A 22,250-nucleotide genomic window follows, 5' to 3' on the forward strand; every position below is an offset into this window, starting at 1 on the left:
ACCTTTCCTGAAGTAGTAGTTTCCTAACCCTATAGGCAAAGGGAGTCTTTTAAAATGTAACTTAGATCATTACCTCTCTCAAACCATGTGGTGACTTTTCTTTTATTCTAGTAAATGCCAAAGACCCAGCCACTACTTCTTTGTCCTTACTGCTTCAGCCACCTGCGTCTTTTGCTTGGGTAGGTCAGGCAGCCCTTTCTACAAGCTCCTTCTCTGTGTTCTGGCCATGGGTATATCTACAGCTCTTAGAACAGTGCTCGGCACCTAGTTGGTGCTCAGTAATTATTTGCTGAATTAATGAAGAAATTGACAGAGTGTCTGTTCTGGAGATGGATATTTACTTGATCAGTGGCACAGCTACAGCATTTAAGTATTGCTGTCCAGGTTCTAGGACTTGTGTTCACAAACCCTCTGTCTTCCCTCCGTGGTCACTCACTAGCTGCTGGCATCTGGAATTGAGAGGTTCTCATGACTCTGCTGCCCTTCTCTTTGAATGACGTCAGATTAAAGAAGATGGTAGGGTAACACATTTGGTCAGCCTAGAGATTACATCCAGCTAAAATATTAATAGATTAGACATACAAAATTACAAATTGAGGTTTTTGATTTTTTTTTTAAAGATTTATTTCTCCCCACTCCGTTGTTTTCTCTTGTGTGAAAGTGTCTGTTCATCTTGTTTCTTTAGAAGGCACCAGGAGCTGAACCTGGGACCTCTAATGTGGGTGGGACGTGCCTAATCACTTGAGCCATGTCTGCTCCCTGCACTGTTGAGTCTTTCCTTATGTTTTTTCCCTACCCACCTCTCTTGTTGCATCATTTTGTTGTGTCAGCTCTCTGTGCCTGCCTGTTGTGTCAGATTGCTGTCTTCTTTAGGAGGCACAGGAACCTCTGCTCCCTGCTTTGTTGTGTCTCTCATATATATATATATATATATATATATATATATATTTTTTTTTTTTCCTTCTTCTTCTTGTGTCTCTTGTTGTGTTAGCTTGTTGCACCTGCCTGTCACGCCAGCTCGCTCTTTTCTTTAGGAGGCACTGGGATCCAAACCAGTGACCTCCCATGTGGTGGGCAGGAGCCCAATCCCCTGAGCCACATCTGCTTCCCCAGATTGAGTTTTGACCAGGACTTTTGCTTTCAGTCAGAGCTATTTTGTCTTTCCATCTAAAACTTACATTCTGAATGTTTAGGACTGCTTCAGGGAATTTTCTGTTTTCATTTTTCCCTAGATATAATTTGTACCCATGGAGCAGAAGTACATTAAGAATGCTTTTGATTTTTCATATATGTGTGAAGTTAATTTATTAAGTTAGGTATAAAATTCACTGTCATTTCCTTTCATCAAATGCTGAGAGCTTGTGTCCATGATTGCAGATTACTTTGAATCTTAGAACTCTGCAAACTGAAAGAAATCCTGTCCAGTTTACCTACTTCTGAACATGCTATGCATAGAGGTAGTAAGCCTGACCAAGAATTCTTGCCTGTTAAAGATTATTGTGGTCCGAAGAAGGTTTTCTTTGATTCTCAGAATTGGAGGAAATAAAATTAATCTCTGTATTTGCTTAAACTATATTTTTGCAGTTTTAAAAGGTGGTTTTTCTCAAATGTAGAGGTAGAGCTCATCCTTGTGAATTTTTATAGCCAGATGCATCTTCTGTTTGGCTGTAGCAAAGCCTGAGCAATTTCTTATTTGCAGTGTTGATGCTTGTTATGTTTTTAAAAAACAGCTTACTGAGGTATAATTCACATAATGTATAATTTACCCATTTAAAATGTATAATTTAATGGCTTTTAGAGTATTCACAGATTTGTGCATCTATTGCTACAATCAATATTAGAACATTTTCATTATCCCAAAAAGATGCCCTGTACCCCTTAGTGGTCACTCACCAAACCTTCCACGCCTGCTACTCCTAGGCAAACACTAATCGTCTTTCTGTCTTTATGGATTTGCCTGTTTTGGACATTTAGTAAATGGAACCATATAATATGTGGTCTTTTGTGACTGAGTTTTTTCACTTCACATAAAGTTTTCTAGATTTTCCTGTGTTGTAGCATGTGTCAGAACTTCATTTCTATATTGCTGAATAAGTTTTCATTGTATGGATATATCACATTTTGTTTATCTATCTGCTTGACTCTTATGTTTATCCACTCCTGGCTTTCTCTTTACTGCCTTGTTTTGGGAAAGTGTATTTAGGAAATGTTTAGTCCTTTCAGATCATAGACTTGGTTTCACAGGCATTTAGTTTCCATTGTTCTTGTTTGGCATTATGGCACTAGGTTTTTCCTTCTCCTTGGTTGGCAGCGGAGGCCTCCAGTTGACCCCATAACAGTAGCAGGTCACCAATGAATAATACTGCTTCTAACCAATCTTCAAGGCTTGTCAGGAAATACTGAGATTTTCAGAGTCTACGTCTGCTTACCTAATCCAGCTTCCAACATCTGTGGAATTATTGTTTTGGGTCATGCTTTGAATTGGTCCAGTTTTATTTCAGAGAACAAAAAACATGGCATATTATAGTTTCTGTAATAGTGTTAGCCTTATGGATTCCATACAAGTTAAGCATAATTTCAAATAAAGCAACTCAAATGCTTAACCCTTTTGAAATATCTGCATAGTCAAAATTATTTGTTGAAAACAGTGATTCTAAACTAGGGGTGAATTTTGCTCCCCAGGGTATGTTGGCAATCTGGAGATACACAACACACACACACACACACACACACATTTTTAAAATTTTTATTTATTCCCCCCCCCCCACACACACTTGTTTGTGCTTGCTGTTTGCTTTCTGTGTCTGCATTGTGCACTTTCTGCATCTGCTTGTCTTCTCTTTAGGAGGTACTGGGAACCAAACCTGGGATTTCCTGTGTGGAAGAGAGGCAGTTGATCTCTTGAGCCAGCTGCACTCCCTGCTTTGTTGTGTCTCTCATTGAGTTTCCTCTTTGTGTTTCCTTGTTGCATCATCTTTTTTCATCAGCTGCAGTGCCAGCCCATTGGGTCGGCTTGCTGTCTTGCTTGTCTTCTCCAGGCGGCATCGGGAACCAAACTCAGGACATGTGGTAGCCTGGCGCTCAAATACTTAAGCCACATTTGTTTCCCTCTGGAGATATTTTGGTTGATTTAACTGGGGCAGTGGGTTTGTCTATACAGGTAGAGGCCACAGATGCTGCTGAACATCCTACAATGCTCAGGACACCCCCATAACAGAGAATAACTGGCCCAAAACGTCAGTGGTACCCAGTGGAGAAGACCTGGTTTAGAGGTAGCAGTGAATTTCCCATAACCCAATGAGTAGGAGAGAGACAGCTTTAAGCAATAGTAATTGGCAAAAACTTTACTGTTAACAATATAGGAAGACAGTTGTTTGTGTGAATGGGTTTGTGTGTTATTTAAAGAAAAGGAAGATTAAAAAATTTTTATTGGAAATCTCCTGGGCACCTTGTTTTTGGGAATTTTGTACTCCTGTTTCAAATAATAAAGCTTACTATGAATTGTTTTTTAATTTTAATTGGGTTATTAATTGTAACCTTGAGATTTGCTTTTCTGGGTACTTTTATGTCCTTTGCCGTGGTCCTGTGTTTTGTTAGAGGAAATTAAAATTTTACTTGTAGTGAGAGTCCACCAGTCTTAGTTTTCTCTGTTTTTTTCCAAAGTCTCTCAAGGAAATGAGAAGGGGGAGTTCATTCTGTGACTCCTGTTTCAGTGCTACACAGGTCCTTCTCAGTTTTGGTCAGGGGATCCCATGGTGGTTATTTACGTTCCTTTGATAAGCCATGTGTTTGGGGAGTGGGTAAATAAACACTCAGGAGGATTGATTGAGCTTAAATATATGTTAAGTCCAAATGTAGAGTGTTAGGGCACATGTAGACTGAATGCATAAGCTTAAATAAGCCATTTGCCTAGATGGTCAGATTTGGTCAGGTGGAAGAACTTCACATCCCATTTATTTTTACATGAAAAAGCTTCTCCGAATACATCAGTTTCAGAGAGAAAAAAAGTCATACTTTTGTGTGAGTTTAGAGATCAGTTGACTACATATTTCAGTGTTGCCTTGCAGTGATTCTCTGGCATATTTTGAGATATTCTCCACATCATGTTGCTGTTTGCAAGAACACCCCATTTCTTATCCAGTGAGTGTGTTAGAGAGTGACATTGCCCCTTTCAAAGCAAAAGTCATCACATTTTCTTTCCCAGTCATGTTGATAGGAAAGGAAATAGGAAAAGAGAATTGATTTTCCTTTGAAAAGCAAACTGTTTAGTGTCACCTTGGCTTTCTGTTTCCTGTTTGTTGCAGCTGCTACACTTGGAAGCCAGACCCCAGCAGAGTGGGTAGCCCACTTAGGACTTTCACATTTGGACTATTTGGTAATGTTCCTAAAGGAGGATGCTAAAACATTTGTTGAGACATAGTAAATACAGAAATGGCAAAGAAGTACTTAAGATACTTTGGTCCTTTTTTAGGCTTCAGAGGTAGTGGATTCGGAAACAAGCTTGTTTGGATGGTACTAACAACTCTTGATGAAAAATAGGTCCTACTGCCAGCTGAGATGAATATTCCAAATACAATTTTCATCTCAAGAGCCTGCAACAGCACCCTGTTGCTTAGCATGATGTTTTGGAAAGCTTGCCTTTAAAGATTGTAATTTAAGGCAGTAGAGCTTTGGCTAAGAGTGTGGGTGCAGGAATTAGCTCCCTGGGTTCATCTTTTTGTTCTAAAACATAGTTGTATGGCCTTGGTCAATTTGCTTAGCCTTTCTGCATACTTTTTTTGGGCGGGGGGAGTATGAGATACTGGGGCTGGGGATTGAACTTCGTATGTGGGAAGCTGGTGCTCAACCACTGAGGTTCTCCCCCCCCACCCCTTTACCCCATTTGCTTGTTAGTTTGTTTTTAGGAGGCACTGGGAATGAAACTGGGACCTTCCATGTGGGAAGCAGGCGCTCACCCACTTAAGCCACATCTGCTTCTTCATATACTTTTGCATTGGTAAATGTCAAAGCAATAATATCTACTGAATAAGTTTGTAGTTAAGATGACCATATGACCTGATTTACAGGGTGTTTTTCCTGTGTAATTATTAATCATGCTTTCTTTTATTCTCAGATGGTAAATCAGTTTGGATGGTAAATCATGTAGTCACTCTTGGTATAGTGAAGATCAAATGCTTGTTAGTATATGTTAACTGCTCAGTTCAGTTTTAACTACTTTATTATGTAAAGATCTTCTATCATCTGTTTTACCCTTTCTACTTAAAGTTATTCCTACTGCTGTTCTCCTATAGCTGCCATCAAGATAGTCTATTTTTATTGAATGTTCTTTTTAATGAAGTTCTCACCTGGAATGTCTTTTACCTTTTTATTTCTCTTTATCCTGTTCATAGTTTATGAGCCAGTTTAAGTACCACTTCAGGTATTTTATTCATGAAATAGTTCCTTTCCTAAATAAAATTCTTGTCTAATTCCCTCTTGATTTAGCCAACTTGAGTGTGAGAGGAAGGAAAGGAGAAGATATAATTTCTTAATCTTCTTAGTGTGTTGGGCAGTGAAGTAGGATCTCAGAATATAACAGAGGGCAAAAACAGTCAAAGGTCAGTATCCTCACAGTTTCTAGCTTGGAAGTAGAGACCCGTGTAATCACACGAACAGATGTAAAATCACGGTTTCGCAAAGTTTTCTGAAGGGGATTTGATCTAATCGTACTGGACAAGAAAGGTTATCCTGAGGAAGTTGCTGTTGAACTGTGATCTGAAGGAAAAGAAGGGGATAGCTAGGCCAGGAGAGCTGAGCATTTCAGACAAAACAAAGGACATGAGCAAAGGGCTCAGTAGGAGGGGAAGTGGTGTGTTCAAGGACCTGAAGAAGGTAGTGTGATTGGGTTTAGAGTGTGGGAGAGTGATGTGAGATGAGACCAGGCAGTAAAAAGATAAGGGCCTTTTAGATCCTTGTTAAGGATTTGGTTTTTATCTAGCAAAAATAGGAAAGCACTAAAAGTATTTTAAGGTAGGGATTGACATACCAGTAGCCTTTTGAAAGAATCATCCTGGCTGCAGTGTAGAAAAAGAATTGTAGGGTTTCAAAGGGGAGTGCATTTGAAAAGACCAATCAAGACACCAATTTGAGGTCGTTTTCTTAGGAAAGCCATACTAATGTAGCTTGAACTAAGATTGTTGCAGGTATTAGGAAATAAATGAATTTGGGGAGAAATTTATAAGGTAACAATGATAGGATATCTTGATGATAGGATGTGGGATGAGATAGAGGAAGTGCTAAGGATGCTGCTTAGGTGTCCTTCTTATGTAACTGGATGGATAATGTGCCAGTCACCAAAAAGACAATCTAGGAAAGGGACTGGTTTGGAACAGAGTGAGCATTTCATTTGAACACGTTGAGATGTCTTTGAGACATCCAAGAGAGACCTTAGTAGGCATTTGTCACATGCATCTGGAGCTAAAAGAAAGTCTCATAGACATGTGTAATTGTGGGTACATGGTACCAGAGGGCTGATATGTGTTTATGAGATTGACTGAGGAGAAAGTAAAGGGTGAGAAAAGAGGGGTCTGGATAGTACCTTGAGGATCAACTACATAGGTTGACCCAGTAGAGGAGCAGTTAGATAGGTCCAGGAGGGGACCATGCCAGGAAAGCCAAAGAGAGCCTTTCTAGGAGAGTGTGTGGTCAGTCCTGTCAGATGATACTGAACAGTCAAATGATAAGAGGACAAAAAATCTGTAGTTAATTTCATACAGAGAGAAAATTGTTATGGTGAAGTCAATATGGTAGACCTGGTGGTCATCCTCATAAACTTTGCAGTTAATAGAGAATTGATGTAAGATACCAACTGGTAACAATAGTGACATCAATGAGGCCTTTTTTCTCATTTTTTTAATTAGAGAAGTTGAAGGTACAGAATTCCCATATATCACCCCTCCACCAAAACCTTACATTGTTGCAGAATATTTGTTGCAGTTTATATAAGAATATAATCAGACTATTACTATATTCCATAGCATACATTTGGTATATTTTTTCTGTACACCCTTATTATGAGGACTGTTTTGTACATTTGTTATAGTTGTGCATTTGTTATAGTTCATGAGAGAACACTCTCGTACTGTTAACCACAGTCCATCTTCTACCACATTGTTCACTGTTGTCAGCCAAAGGAGCGCAAAGTACTAGAAATCTGTTGGCTTTTATAAAGGGTATTTACTTGGGGTAGAAGCTTACAGTTACCAGGCCCTAAAGAGTCCAACTTAAGGTACCATAAGAGGTATTTCTCACCCCATGTCTGTTGCAATGTGTTGACGCAAGATGGAGGGTGATGTCTATAAGGGTTCAGCCTTCCTCCTTCCTCTTAAGGTCCTGTGGTCCCAGTTTCTTCCAATCTCAGCTATAGGCTGGCATAAGGCTCATCACTCTCCCCAGGACTTGTTTCTTTCTGGGCTCAGCTGCTCTGTTCTCTTCTCAAGGTCAGCTATAGACTATTGGGCTCATCTCTCTTCCTGGGCCAGTGTCAGTGGAGCAGTCACTCTTCCTGTGTATCTGCTTCTGCGTGTCTACTTCTGTGGGAGAGTCTGTTTTTTCAGCCCAAGGGGACTCTAATGATGGGGTTGAATCAAAGTCCTAATCTTAACATAGTTTATTTTTTTCTTTATTTATTTTTAAAGATTTATTTTATTTATTTCTCTCCCCTCCCTGTTGTTGTGTGTTCTTCTGTGTCCACTTGTATTCTCCATAGCACTAGGAATCTGTGTCTCTTTTTGATTGCGTCATCTTGCTGCGTCAACTCTGTGTGTGCGCGGCGCCACTCCTGGGCAGGCTGCGCTTTTCTTGAGCCGGGCAGCTCAATGCGGGGTGCATTCCTTGAGTGTGGGGCTCCCCTACACGGGGGACACCCTGTGTGGCACAGCACTCCTTGTGTGCAGCAGTGCCGTGTATGGGACAACTCACCACATGGGCCAGGAGGCCCTGGGTTTGAACTCTGGACCTCCCATATGGTAGGTGGACAATCTATCCATTGAGCCACATCCGCTTCCCTTAACATAGTTTAATCAGATGTCTTCACTGAGTCTAATACAATCAAAGAGTTATTCCCAGAGGAACATATCAGTTTAAAAATATAATCTCTCATTTTGGAATTAATAAATCTCAAACTGCCACAACTGTGTTATACAGTCCCTTGTCCTGTACAGTCTTGCCAAAATGTACACTCAGTGGCTCTTATTTTCATCAGAGTTCTGCAGTCATTGACCAATGAGATCATTTTATAGGCAGAATGGGACACAGTGAGAGAAGCCAGACTTTGGAAGGGTGAGTGAGTCTTCCTAGAGTTGAGATCATAAATGCCTGAGACCCTAATTGTGAGTAGAGGTTGGGTAGGCAAAAGGGAGGGGAAGTGTATTCAAAGCAGGTGGGCTCCAGGAACTGAAGAAGGTGGCTGGAACAGACTGGAGGGGCACAGATGGGAGCAGTAGAGGAAGCTGGAGAGAGAGATAAGAGGCAGCCAGGATGTGAAGGTCTGTAATCCTTGAAACAAAGTGGTGGGCATGGAATTGTACACTTTAAAAGGGTTAATTGTATGGTATATGAATTATATCTCAATAAAACTTACAGTTAAAGAAGTGGTAGGGTGTCAGATATGCTGGCTGATTGCATTGAAGGGCATATTGGAAGAAAGGCAATAAAATTAACAAATTTGTAGTAACAGACCATTTGGAGGCAGTTACAGTAATCTGAGAGATGATGATGGCTTGAAATAAACAAGTTATGTTTCAGAGTAATGAATTACAGATATAGTCAGGATATGTTTGCTAGATTATAAGAGCTGAGCAAAATGCCTGGTGTGTGCTTAGACATTTGAAAAATATAAATATTTCCTCCTGTGGCTGAATGAAGAAGAATTAATTGGACTTTACTGACTGTTTTTGGAATGAGAGTCATGTCCTACAAAGAGTCTGGTTTGTGCAACTGAAATGAATAGAACTCAGGGATTGAGAATTTAGTTTCCATGGGTAAGTTTTACAGGATCCAAAAGGAGATACTCTTGAAATTTTACTTGATTTGTATCAATAGGGTAGATTTTCCTCAAAGTAGATGATAAGTTTCCTGAGGGTAGGGACCATTTTTTGATACCTTTGGATCTCTCATAGCCCAAAACATTATTGTATATACAATAGATGATAAATTATGACTGATTTAAATACATGTTGTACCTAGTATACAATGGTAAAGGACTTTGCCAGTTATAAGTGCGTTACATATGCTATACTTAATTCTCACAGTAGCTCTGTGAAGTAGCCAGACAGTGTCCTACTTTTACAGAGATGACATTGTGACTCAGAAGAAGAGTGATTCGTCCAAGGCAGTAACCTACATGGCAGTACCAAGAACTTGGATCTTGTCTTCTTAAAGGGCCAGTGTTCTTGCAGTTCTGTCAATCAAGTCAAACCTGGTTGGGACTTAAAAAGGAGAGAAAAGAAATGGTTTTCTTAAATCACCCAGAGCATGACTAAGATTTGAGTCCTTTATCTGGATCCATTCTCTTGTTGGCTTCATTTTGAAAAGTTAAAATGATGTTTTTAGAAGTTGAAGTAACTGAAAATAGTTATTATTTCCTGCTGAAGGTCTTTGCCCCTGATTAAAAATTCAAACAAAACCAACTAAATTTGCTGTTCTTTCTGTTAACTCCAATCAACCTTATCAATTAAAATAAAATGATGAGGTGCAATCTAATTAGGAAACCATTGAGAGGAGTATGGGTTTTGTTATGAGTCCTGAAAGTACTCCTTTTGGAAACGTATGCTCTGCATTTTTTGGATAGTTTCTCTACCTATGCATGAATAATAAATGTTTTATGGATTAAAATTTTTTAATCAAAAATATACATTCACAGTCTCTTATTGATCTCACTCCGTCTCATGACTTTAAAACCCAAATAAAGCAGTAAATTTTTATCTCCAGTCTGTAACTCTCCCCTGATCTCTGTGCTCACATTTTCTACACAGTTTTTATTGGCTTCTCAAACTGAACATGTTCATACCTGAACTTCTCATATTCTCCCAAAACTCAAATAATGGCAATATCATCCAAGGTCAGGCTAAAAATCACGTGGTCCTTCTTGACTTCTTTTCTCACACCTCCTCACCTCTGAGTTTATCAGCATATCCTATTTAACTCATGTTTTAAAACTATATAAACAAAATGAGTCTCCTCACCACTCAGGTCACCCTGGTCTGTCCCAACTACCTTCAACTCTTGCCTGGGTTATTGCAATAAGCCTCTTCACCAGTCTTCCTGCTACAGCCTTCCACATCCATTCAGGTTTTTCTTAATGACCAGAGTAAGCTTATTTAAGCAGAAATCAGATCATGTGACTCAGCTCCCTGTGTGGGTAGAGTGCCATGTTTCACTTCATGTCATTCAGGTAAAAAACAGAAACAAAGTCCATATACTGATCTACAAGGCCCTACACTATCCAATCCCCCCTCCTCCTCCTTTTTCACCCCTCTGAACTTATTGCTGACCACTCTCTTCCTTCCTCATGCTACCTCAGCCCCTCTGCCTACTGTGTCTTTTTTTTTTTGGAGGGGGGTGTTAATTTTGTTTATTAAAGCAAATCAGTTTTATTGACTGATTTATTTACTTACCCCCCCACCCTTCCCCCCCCCCCCCCCCCGTCTGCTGTCTGTGTCCATTCGCTGTATGTTCTTCTGTGACCGCTTCTATCTTTATCAGAGGCACTGGGAATCTGTGTTTCTTTTTGTGAGTCATCTTGTATCAGCTCTGTGTGTGTGTGGCACCGTCCTTGGTCAGGCTGCCCTCTCTTTCGTACTGGGTGGCTCTCCTCATGGGGCGCACTTCTTGCATGTGGGGCTCCCCTAAGGCGGGGACACCCCTGTGTGACAGGGTACTCCTTGCGCACATCAGCGTTGCGCATGGGCCAGCTCCACACGGGTCAAGGAGGCCTGGGGTTTGAATCGGGGACCTCTCGTGGTAGGCGGACGCCCTATCCGTTGGGCCAAGTCCGCTTCCCTTATTGATACATATTAATAAACCATACAATCATCCACTTTCTTTGTCTTGAGTGTGCCTGGCTCTCCTGCTTTTAGACGTTGATACTTCCCCTCTGCTGGAAGGCTCTCTTTCATGTGTCCTCAGGATGACTTTTCTGATACTAATATTCAAGGTCAGCAACACCTCAGTGAGGCCTTCCCTGACTATCCTGTTTAAATTGCAATCCCTCCTCACCTCCTGTCCCCATTGGATTTTGTCACATACTATATAATCTTTTCTTTTTAAAGCAGTTTTATTGAGATGTATTCACATACCCTACAATACATCTAAAGTGTACAATCCGTGGCATTTAGTATAATCACAGTGTTGTGCATTCATCATCACAAAAAATTTGAGCACAATTTCATTACTCCAGAAAGAAAACCTCCATACTCCTTAGCAGGCACCTCTTAGTCCCTCTGTCCTTCGCCAGCCAACATAACCAGTAATCTAATTCCATCTATATAAATTGTTTTATATTTACATTTTATATAAATGGAATCATACAATATATAGTACTTTGTCTAGTTTCATTTAGCACAATGTTGTTGTTTTTGCCTGATATTAACATCATGTAATATTAAATTATGTTTGTTCCGTTTCAAAGAAAAAGTTTTACATGTGCAGTATTATCCATATACATGTTTCGCATGAAGTCTTACTATGCTGTATAGCCCCATGTACATTTTTAAGCTTTCCTTCTAGTCATATACATGTCCTTAGACTTTCCCTTTTAACCACTTTCACACCCATATAATAGCACTGCTAGTTGCAAACAGTATGATGTGCTTTCACCATTTCTATTCATTTCCAAAAATTAATAAACTACGTTCTTACCAGTTCTGCACAGATTAACCCTCAACTTTCCATTCTCTAACCTCATTCTATTTTCTGGTGACCTCTATTCTAGTTATTCACTCCATGAGTTTACACAGTACATTTATTTCATAACAGCGCAGTCACACTTTTATGTCTGGCTTGCATCACTTAATATGTTCTCCAGGTTCATCCATGTTGTCCTATGCAACTCTTTAAGGAACTGCCAAACAGTCCTCCACAGTGGCTGTACCATTTTGCATTCCCACCAACAGTGAATAAATGTTCTATTTCTCCATATCCTTTCCAAGACTTGTAGTTTTCTGTCTTTAAAAGTGGGCATTCTAACAGGTAAGAAATGATTTTTCATTGTAGCTTCGATCTGCATTTACCTAATTGCCAGTGGTGTTGAACTTTTTTTTTTTCATGTATATTTTCACCATTTGTATTTCTTTGGGCAAATGTCCATTCACGCCTTTTGTCTATTTTTTACAAATGTTTAAAAATTTTATTTTTTAATATATGTTTTTATTACAGAAGTTGTGAACTTTACAGAACAATCATCAAACAAAAGTGTTTGATTTTGAGGAAGTCCCATTTATCTGTATTTTCTTTGTTGCAGTGCTTTTATGAAAGAGCCAAGAAACTACCTCCTACCACAAGTTCTTGATGATGATTTTCCTACATTTTCTTCTAGTAGTTTTTTTAAGATTTATTTTATTTATTTCTCTCCCCACCTGCCCATTCCCTCCATTCCCCACACTGTCTGCTCTGTGTCCATTCGCTGTGTGTTCTTCTGTGTCTGCTTGTATTCTCTCATTTGGTGGCTCTGGGAACTGATCCTGGGACCTTCCAGAGCGGGAGAGAGGTGATTACTCTCTTGTGCCACCTTTGCACCCTGTTCTGCTGTGTCTTCTTATTTTTTCTCCTCTGTGTCTCTTACTGCATCATCTTGTTGTGCCAGTTCTCTGCATCAGTCGGCACTCCTCTGCAGGGTGGCTTTCCCTCATGGGCCGGCACTCCATGTGGCCCACCTCTCCGCATGGGCCAGCTTGCCCTCATCAAGAGGCCCTGGGCATTGAACCCTGGGCCTCCTATATGGTAGACGGGAGCCCAATTAGTTGAGCCACATCTGTTTCCCTCTTCTAGTAGTTTTCATGGTCCTAACTTTTATATTTAGGTCTTTGATCCATTTTGAGTTGATTCTTCTATAGGGAATGATATAGCTGCTCTGTTTCATTATTGTGGTTATGGATATCCAGTTTTCCCAGCACCATTTATGGAAGAGACCATTTTTGTCCTGGCAACATAGGCATGGTAAGTTTGTAAAAAAAACCAGTTGGCTATACAAGTGAGGGTTTATTTCTGGGCTCTCAGTACTATTCCACCGATCAAGGTATCTATCTTTTTGCTATAGCACAATTTTTTGGCTACTGTAGCTTTTTAATATGTTTCAAGGTCAGACAGCAAAAGTCCTCCCATATCGTTCTTCTTTTTGAGGGTGCTTTTGGCTATTTGAGTGCACTTTCCCTTTCATATAAATTTGGTAATTGCCTTTTCTATTTATGTAAAGTAGGCTGTTGGAATTTTGATTGTAGTGCATTGAATCTATAAACAGGGTAGGATCGACATCTTTACAATTTTTAGAGCAATCCTTGAACATGGACATGAAATGTTTATGTCTTCTTTGATTTCTTTTAGCATTGTTTTGTAGTTTACTGAATATATTTCTGTTCTTCTATGGTTAAATTGATTCCTGGATATTTGAGTATTTTTTTTACTATTGTAAATTGAATTTTTTCCCTGATTTCCTCCTCAGATTGTTTAATACTGGAGTACAGAAACATTTTTGTGTGTTGCTCTTGTATCCTGCCACTTTGCTGAACTTAGCTCAAGTAGCTTTGTGGCAGACATTTTAGAATTTTCTAAATATAGGATTGTTTTACTTCCTCTTTTCCTATTTGGATGCCTTTTATTTTATTTATTTTCTTGTCTAAATTGCTCTATTAGAACTTCTAGCACTATATTGAATAAGGTGGCAGTGGGCATCCTTATCTTGTTCCTGATCTTAGAGGAAAAGCTTTCAACCTTTCCTCATTGAGTGCGATATTGACTGTGGGTTTTCATACATGTCTTTTGTCACTGAAGAGTTTTCCCTCTATTCCTGTCTTTGTTTTTAGTCAAGAAAGAATGCTGGATTTTGTTGAATGCCTTTTCTGCATCAGTCGAGATGATCATGTGGTTTCTTTTCCTTCAATTTGTTAATGTAGTTTATTACGTTAATTGATTTTCTTATGTTGAACCACCCTTGCATACCAGGAATAAATTCTACTTGGTCATGGTGTATAATTATTTTGATATGCTGTTAGAGTCTATTTACAAGTATTTTGTTGAGGATTTTTGCATCTATGTTCATTAGGGAGATTGGTCTGTAATTTTCCTTTCTTGTAGTATCTTTATCCGACTTTGGTATTAGGATAATGTTGGTTTCATAAAATATGTTCGGTGGTGTTCCTTCATCTTCAATTTTTTGAAAGAGTTTAAACAGGATTGGTGTAAATTCTTCTGTGAAGCTGTCTTAGTTCTGAACTTTTCTTTGTTGAGAGATTTTTTTCCTCTCCCCTCCCCCCCCCAGTTGTCTGCTCTCTGTGTTCATTCGTTGTGTGTTCTTCTGTGACCGCTTCTATCCTTATCTGTGGCACCAGGAATCTGTGTTTCTTTTTGTTGCATCATCTTGTTGTGTCTGCTCTCCGTGTGTGCTGCGCCATTCCTGGGCAGGCTGCACTTTCTTTCGCGCTGGGCGGCTCTCCTTACGGGGTGCACTCCTTGTGCGTGGGGCTCCCCTACGCAGGGGACACCCCTGGGTGGCAGGGCATTCCTTGTGCACATCAGCACTGCACATGGGCCAGCTCCACACCGGTCAATGAGGCCCAGGGTTTGCACTGCGGACCTTGCATGTGGTAGGCAGACGCCCTATCCATTGGGCCAAGTCCACTTCCCTGTTGGGAGATTTTTGATGACTATTTCAGTTCTTTAAATATGATTGGTTTGTTGAGTTCTTGTATTTCTTGTAGAGTCAATGTAGGTTGTTTGTGCATTTCTAGGAATTTGTCCATTTCACCTATATTGTCTAGTTTGTTGGCATACATTCCTCATAATATATCCTCTTATAATCCTTTTTATTTCTGTGGGGTCAGTCATAACTTTACCCCTCTCTTTTTTTTTTTATCTTACTTGCATCTCTCTTTTTTTCTTTGTTAGTTAGCTAAGGGTTTGTCAATTTTATTGATCCATCTCAAAGAACTAGCTTTTGGTTTTGTTGATTTTCTTTTTTTGGGGGGGTTCTCAAATCCACTTGTTTCTCCTCTAATCTTTATTATTTCTTTCATACTTGCGTTGGGATTGGTTTGCAGTTCTTTGCCTAGTTTTTCCCATTGTTCAGTTAGATCTTTGCTTTTTTAGCTCTTTGTTCTTTTTTAATATAGTCATTGAGGGCTCTAAATGCCCCTCTCAGCAATTTCTTTGCTGTTTCCCATTAAGGCTGTTGAGTTGTGTTCTCGTTTTCATTCTTAGTTATATATAAGTTGGCCATTTATATAGTTTTTGAGTTTCATTTTGTGGATGACTTGTCTTTTGTTTCTTGAATTTTTATTACTTCCTTGCTTTAATCTTGGCAGAAACAAGTCTACCTTCTTGTGTATTGAAACAGTTTGATTTTGTAAGGAGTAGCATTAAATGTACACTTTGGAATTATTGTTTTTTTCACTTAAGTGCTAAAATAACATTTCCCCACAATTTTCTAGGGAGCAATTATCTTGTTAACTCCAGGGAGAGAATGATCTTTTCTTCATCTTACCAGAAGTATTTTTGTCCTGAACTGCAAATGAAAGGAGGTTTTTACCCCAAGCTCCTTATTCTTTTTAGATTACCAGTTGACCTTTAAATTTTTTGTTGTTAAAGAGAAATGTTGTAACAACTGTTGATATTTTTCTTTCTTGCATGATTGACTTGTTCATGTTCTAAATCTAAGCCTCTTGGAGAAATTCATATGTCCTGTCAGCAATATTCCTCCTTTGTCTGTGTGCCTCCCAGAGGTAATTGTTAATATATTTTATTTTCCTGAATACACAAGGAATTTTGATGTCCTTATGAGGAGAGATTTTCTGGTATCAGATTTGACCCAAGAGCTTTGGGGAAAATATATGTTAATTTATGGTTTTGGTATATACCAAGGAGAATTCTCTCTGCCTCTGAGATATATAATTGGAAAACGGATTTGTTTGTTGTTGTCTGGAGATGGTCAAGTTTTTGTTTGCTTGCGTTATCTGTTTCCTATCTGTTTCAGTAACATGAAAAACTTGTGGTTCTCAAATTATTCTCTGCTTCATTTTTTTACATTTAGGGCAGGTACCATGAGTTTACCCTCTGTGTTTCTTCAATTCCTAACACCTGGCACTTAGAAAGTGTTTAGTGTACATTGTTGAAAGAATAAGATGAGATGTTGGGAAGATGATATAAAACTGTAAATGGAAAGTGAATTGTTATGACTTCCAAAACTGGTTTGTAAAGCAGAACGGTTTTTCCTCTATTTAATTTTTATAAGAATTACATAAGGATTAGAGTTTGAGATTCACTTTTCTTATGATAGACTCTTAAAGATTTGAGACTTTTCTTATTGTATTTAGTTCTGTGGAGGAGTTTATTAAGGAAACTATGAATAGTGCAAATTTAAAAGAATGGAAAAAATAATTGTTAAATTTTGGTGGATCTCTGTTTCTGAGGTGTGTGTGTGTGTTGGAGTTCTGTATAGATGTATTATTTTTGCAACTGTCCTGTTGGAAAAATTGATGTTTGAAATTATTTAACATCCCCCTGGCCCTCCTTCCCACGAACCACCTAGTATTCTCTGAAGGTGGAAGGCTGTTCTGGAAGCTATTTTGTTTTGCTAAGGTGGAAATAATATATATATGTATTTTTTTTAAGTTTTTTTTTTTTTTTTTTGAAAATAACTAGGTTTGTAGACTTAGATGATATGTAAAAATGTAATTGAAGGAAAAATTCTTGCTTTGAGGCTTTTTTTTTTTTAAAGATTTATTTATTTCAGCGCCCCCCACCCCCACCCCCCACCACTGTTTGTGTTCATTGTCTGCTCAGTCTTCTTTTTAGGAGGAACCAGGAATGGAACCCCAGGCCTCCCATGTGGGAGGGAGGTGCCTAATTGCTTGAGCCACCTCCACTACCTGTCACTTTCTTTTGAGTTAAATCCTGTGTTTTTTTTTTTCTTGAGAAGAGTTAAGGGTCTTTAAAGTGGGTAGAAGGAGTCTTTTTGTGTGAGTCTGAAGTGGGTAGAATGAATCTTCAGATGTTGGTACATTATAGACATCCTAAGACATTTCCTGAGGCTTACCCAGATTATCTTGTTTTTCAGGTAGAAATAATTTTTTATTAAAGATTCTTTTCTCTTTAATATTGTGGGTAATGAAGTTCCTTTTGTATCGTTATAAATATTATATGTTGTCTACTGGAATACAACATATTTTTCCTTTCTCTTAAAAACGAAAACATCAATTGGTGTGCACAAAGCATAGCTTACTCTTTTCATTTTGGTATTGGTGAAAAACAAACCCAAACCATTTGCTCATAAGGCTCTAAACTGTATATTTGCAGTTTAGATTATATTATATATTTATATTCCTTGTTCTAACTTTTATGGTCTGTGAGAAGTTTTTAGTGCTAAAACATGTATAATTAAGAGATTCATTTAACAAAGCATTATTTTGGAAAAGAAATATGAGAGAATATTAAACCAAAATCAATCAATCTCTGTCTTTTCTGTTCTAAATAGCATTTTTGAAACGTTGGGGTTGTTGGAGTGGTTGGATTTTCCCTGGAATTGAGTGAGAAATTCAGAAGACTGAAGCCCAGGCTTACTGTCTACCTTTCACGGAGGCCTAGCCGTGAGAGGACAGAAGAAGGCACGTGGCGAATCATGACAGCTGACAAAGACAAAGACAAAGATAAAGAGAAGGACCGGGACCGAGATAGGGACCGAGAGAGAGAAAAAAGAGACAAAGCAAGAGAGAGTGAGAACTCAAGGCCTCGCAGGAGCTGTACCTTGGAAGGAGGAGCCAAAAATTATGCAGAGAGTGATCACAGTGAAGATGAGGACAATGACAACAATAGTGCCACCACAGAGGAGTCCACGAAGAAAAACAAAAAGAAACCACCGAAAAAAAAGTCCCGTTATGAAAGGACAGATACTGGTGAGATAACATCTTACGTCACTGAAGATGATGTTGTCTATAGACCAGGAGGTAAGAAAGGATTACATTTGGAACTTTACAGTGTTTGTGGTTGAAAAATGGCACCTGCATTTAAAATGAAATAAATATCTTTTTCACATGTTAAGAAAGGAAGCTTTGAACCCAGAAGACTAGAAAGCAATTTGGGGTTGGAAAACTTGAGATTATAAAAATACTTGGACCCGTGGTTGGTCATTTATCACTTGTTTGCTTTAGCAAGTCTTCCTTGCTGGTTTGTACATTTATCAGTTCTTCCCTTATTTTCTCATGCTACTTGTTCTCTCATTTACCATCTGCTCAGTAATTTTCATATTTTGATTTCTTCCTTGTTTTTTATCTTCAGCCACAAATTAGGTTGTGGTGATCTTGCAGAATGAAATACATGGTGGCCTGAAGTAAACCTAAATAAAGATTCTTGGAAATGGAATTTTACATTATTTTGTGAGATTGGCCAGAAGCTGGAGGGGGATTTTTATTTGCTTTCAGACCAAGGTTTATTGCTCCGGTTAACCTTCTTTTCCTAAGTATTGAGCTTAAGCCCTGTAATGATGATCATAGATAAAGCCCACTACCCTGCTTGTTTTTTCAGAAAATGTAAAGTGGCTGTATTGAGGTTTATAGGATTGCTCAAAAAGAGACAATTCATCTTTCAGGTGAGATGTTGGTAACAAGTCACTCAAAAGCCTTCCTTTTTAATTTAATGTATTATGTATGTTAAGGCACTTTTCTTAAAAGAGCCAGTATAACTAGCTAAGATCATTTTGTTCTCATTACGTGTACTGCTGAGGAGTGACATGTAATTTTATATGAAATATAATTATCAGATTATAAGCCACCCAGTTTGCTGCTTTCCCAGGAAAGGGAGATAAAAGAGACTATACTAAGTTATACCTTATACCATCAATCTGGTACATTCATTTTACTGAGGAGTATTGTCACTGTTTGAGCATCATATAAAGTTATGGATTATTTCCCCTTAAATATAGATGCAAGTTGGGAATTTCAAAAGATAATCAGTATTAAACTGTTCACAAATGAATTTTTCTTCACAACTACAATTTCTAAGAAGATACGTGGTATAATAAAAGATGAAGTTTTAGAGAAGTTAGAGCTCTGTTACAGAGATTTAGTGGTGTTTAGGTTACAATATTATTGGTATTTATCTTTGACTCAGACTTACATTTTAGGTAGTATGAATGAATTTCTTAATCACTGAAGAATCTCTAATTAGAGTTAACCAAGTTTGTAATAGACCTAGTTAGTTCTAGATTATGAGAAAGAAACAATGTGTTAACTCCTTAAATGTAGATTACAGTCATTTAAAAATAAGGAGAGACATACTTGTTATCCATATCTCTCAATACATATCAATTTATTAAAAGTATCAGTGGTTAATGTGATTGTTTTGATCATTCTCAGAGATTAGCTATCTGCCTTGTGCAGTTTTAAGCAGCAGTCTTTCTTCAAGTATGCAATATGGAGCATTACTCCTGGTAAATATCAATAGAGATACTTCCAAAAGTTCATAGTGAAGTACGTGTGGAGAAATGCTGCACATATACTGTCGGCTTTGTATGAAAATCTTAATTAGTAACTGAGAAATCTTTCAGTTAAGCAAACCTCTTTAAAATTAAAAAAACATACTGTTTTTCACATTTATGGGACTATGGCACCCTAAATTTGCTGAACACCTTTCTGGAAAAAAAAAACCAAACAAACCAGGTTGGTAAGCATTGCACATGCATTTTGCACTGCTTACAGGGTAATAGGAAGTCCTGTTTGGTGTCCAGAAGAATAAGTGGAGGAAGGTTGCTAAGAGTTTATTTATAAAGCAGTAAGTTCCTAATAAAATGTTTTGTTTTTTTTTTAATTTTTTTTTTAAAGAACTGTGTTTATGAAGGCTTGCATTTTTTCAGTAAATTTGAGGACCTTTGTGAAATGTGAAAAATGTGTGCTGTCTCTGGAAGCTAAATATGTTACAAAGGATCTGTAAAGGCCAAAAAAGGGTTGGGAGTTTTCTCTGGTACCCAAAATATACCCACTTCATGCAGGGCTCCTCTTGTGCTCAGGTGGGTGACAGTACTGTGCTCTTGGTTTACATCCAGCAAGGGCCAGTGGTTGTTCGATTCTGATAAGAAGGCTGTACTATGACCCTCTCAGTGGTTCCCTCCCTCCCTCCTCCCCATTTCCTCCTCTCTCCTCACTTGTTCCCTTTCTTCTACCTTTGCAGCTCATTTACTTGGTTGCTTTCTCCAAGTAACTTCTTAATAATGGAGGCTTGTTCAGTATTGCCTTTTCTTTAGGTTTACTTAAACTCAAGAATCAGAAGTAGAGTACTGTGATTAGATTTCCAGATGGGACTTGAATTTTTAAAAATTTTGTCGTTCTTCCTAGTCTTTTAATTTCTTGGTATAAACCATTACAGTGACATCCTTTGTTAATTATCCATACTCTATTGCAGAGATTCTGTATGCTTAGTTTTATCTTACACATTTAGAAGCTCTACAAGATATTATAAGGGGGATATCTTCAATGGATTGCTAATTTTTTTTTTTTTTGAAGTATAACTGGGCTGGAGATTGAACCCGAGACCTTGTATGTGGAAGCCAGCATGCAACCACTGAACCACATCAGCTCACCCGAGTTGGATTTCTTGCCTGTTTGCTTGTTGTTTGTTTTTAGGAGGCCCCAGGGACTGGAACTGGGACCTGGGACCTCCCTTGTGGGAAGCAGGTGCTTAACCACTCGAGCCACATCCACTCCCCAGATTGCTAATTTTAAAAATTCATTTGTTTCTTTAGGTAATAAAGTACTGATTGAGAGTTTTTTTTCCTTCTTCTACGTTTCTGAATTGGTTTTAATTTTCAGATTAAGTTTACATTTTAAATATCTACCAAAATATCATTTAAAAATGAGCTCCACAGTGATAATGGTGAGGATCAAACAAGGCTATTATAAAACCATTTCCCTGTCCTTGTGGGACAGGTATATATTCACGTTATTTGGTGTGAGAAACAAATGAGAGTTCCTCTGAGAGGTTTTATTGAGAAATGGGATATTATTTAGAATTGGTCACTAGCTAAGCTTTAGTCCCATGCATTGTTACTACCACCACCTCTTTTGCCTCTGCTCATCTCTGGTGTTACCATCACGGTATCCTTAGAAGCTTTGCATAAGCAGAATGGACTTTAGGTTACTTTTACTACCCCTTTTTCCTCCTGCTTCAGGACCTTTGTACTTGCTGTTGCAGCACTTACCTCTTATCTTTTCTTGAGCTCTCCCACTCCAGTGTCACGCCTTTCTAATCCCAGGTTAGTCAGCTCTCCTTAATTGGTGCTGACTTGGCATTTTGTATTTTTCTTCAATGCTTGTAATAATGATAATCTTCTGTTTTCTTCTGATATTATTTTAGAATTAATAACTTTTCCCCTTAAGATGGTAATTTTTTACTTATCATTATATTCTGGTACATTCCACAATAATGTATGTATTTCATAATACTTATAGAATGAATACATTTCTGGAAGCCTTTTTAAAAATTACTGACTGCTTAATGTTGAAATTAGAATAAATGCTTCTGGAAATTATCTTTAATCATTTATTTCACAATGGCATAACATAGTCCTTTAAAAAAAAACAACTATTGTATGTTGCTCCTGGGTTTAATCTGACTCCTTTGTTATCTGTCAGTGGTTACTCTGCTTTTGACATGACTGTCACATTAACAAATTTATTGATTACACAGCTGTGTGCAGTCAGTTTCCTTATGGGGCTTCTTTAGCCTAGGTTATTAGATTTCTAAAGTTTGCTGTGGTTGGCATATTAATTTCTTTCTAAAATTTTCATTTAGGTAGTAGGAAGTTTGAATCCTTTGTTCTCGATCTAGGTAGAACAGGTCAAAAGATTAAATCCAAATTATTGGAAGATACTTTCTTCATTTTTGTATATCAGTATTGCTTGCTATTGGGGTAAGGAAACCATGGTCTTTATAAATTTCCTATTAAGATGCTTCTCTGATTCTTGTATTCTGTCATATCAACTGATGATTTTTCCCCCAACTCTCTCATTTAC

The 22,250-nt window shown here is 38.2% G+C and overlaps 1 protein-coding gene across 14 annotated transcripts in view; it reads left to right on the forward strand.

Annotated features, from left to right (window-relative positions):
* RERE (arginine-glutamic acid dipeptide repeats) overlaps positions 1-22,250 on the forward strand; it is a 517,403-nt gene that overhangs the window by 181,555 nt on the left and 313,598 nt on the right. For all 14 annotated transcript variants that reach the window (XR_011649764.1, XR_011649765.1, XM_004481866.5 and 11 more), the window contains one exon: positions 17,723-18,191. Coding sequence is in view for 12 of the 14 variants with exons in the window: in XM_004481866.5 (XP_004481923.1) it covers positions 17,867-18,191 (325 nt within the window). In the remaining 2 variants the exon portion in view is untranslated. The remainder of the gene's footprint in view (positions 1-17,722; positions 18,192-22,250) is intronic.

Source organism: Dasypus novemcinctus, chromosome 9, assembly GCF_030445035.2.
Source record: "Dasypus novemcinctus isolate mDasNov1 chromosome 9, mDasNov1.1.hap2, whole genome shotgun sequence".
NCBI classification, from domain to species: domain Eukaryota; kingdom Metazoa; phylum Chordata; class Mammalia; order Cingulata; family Dasypodidae; genus Dasypus; species Dasypus novemcinctus.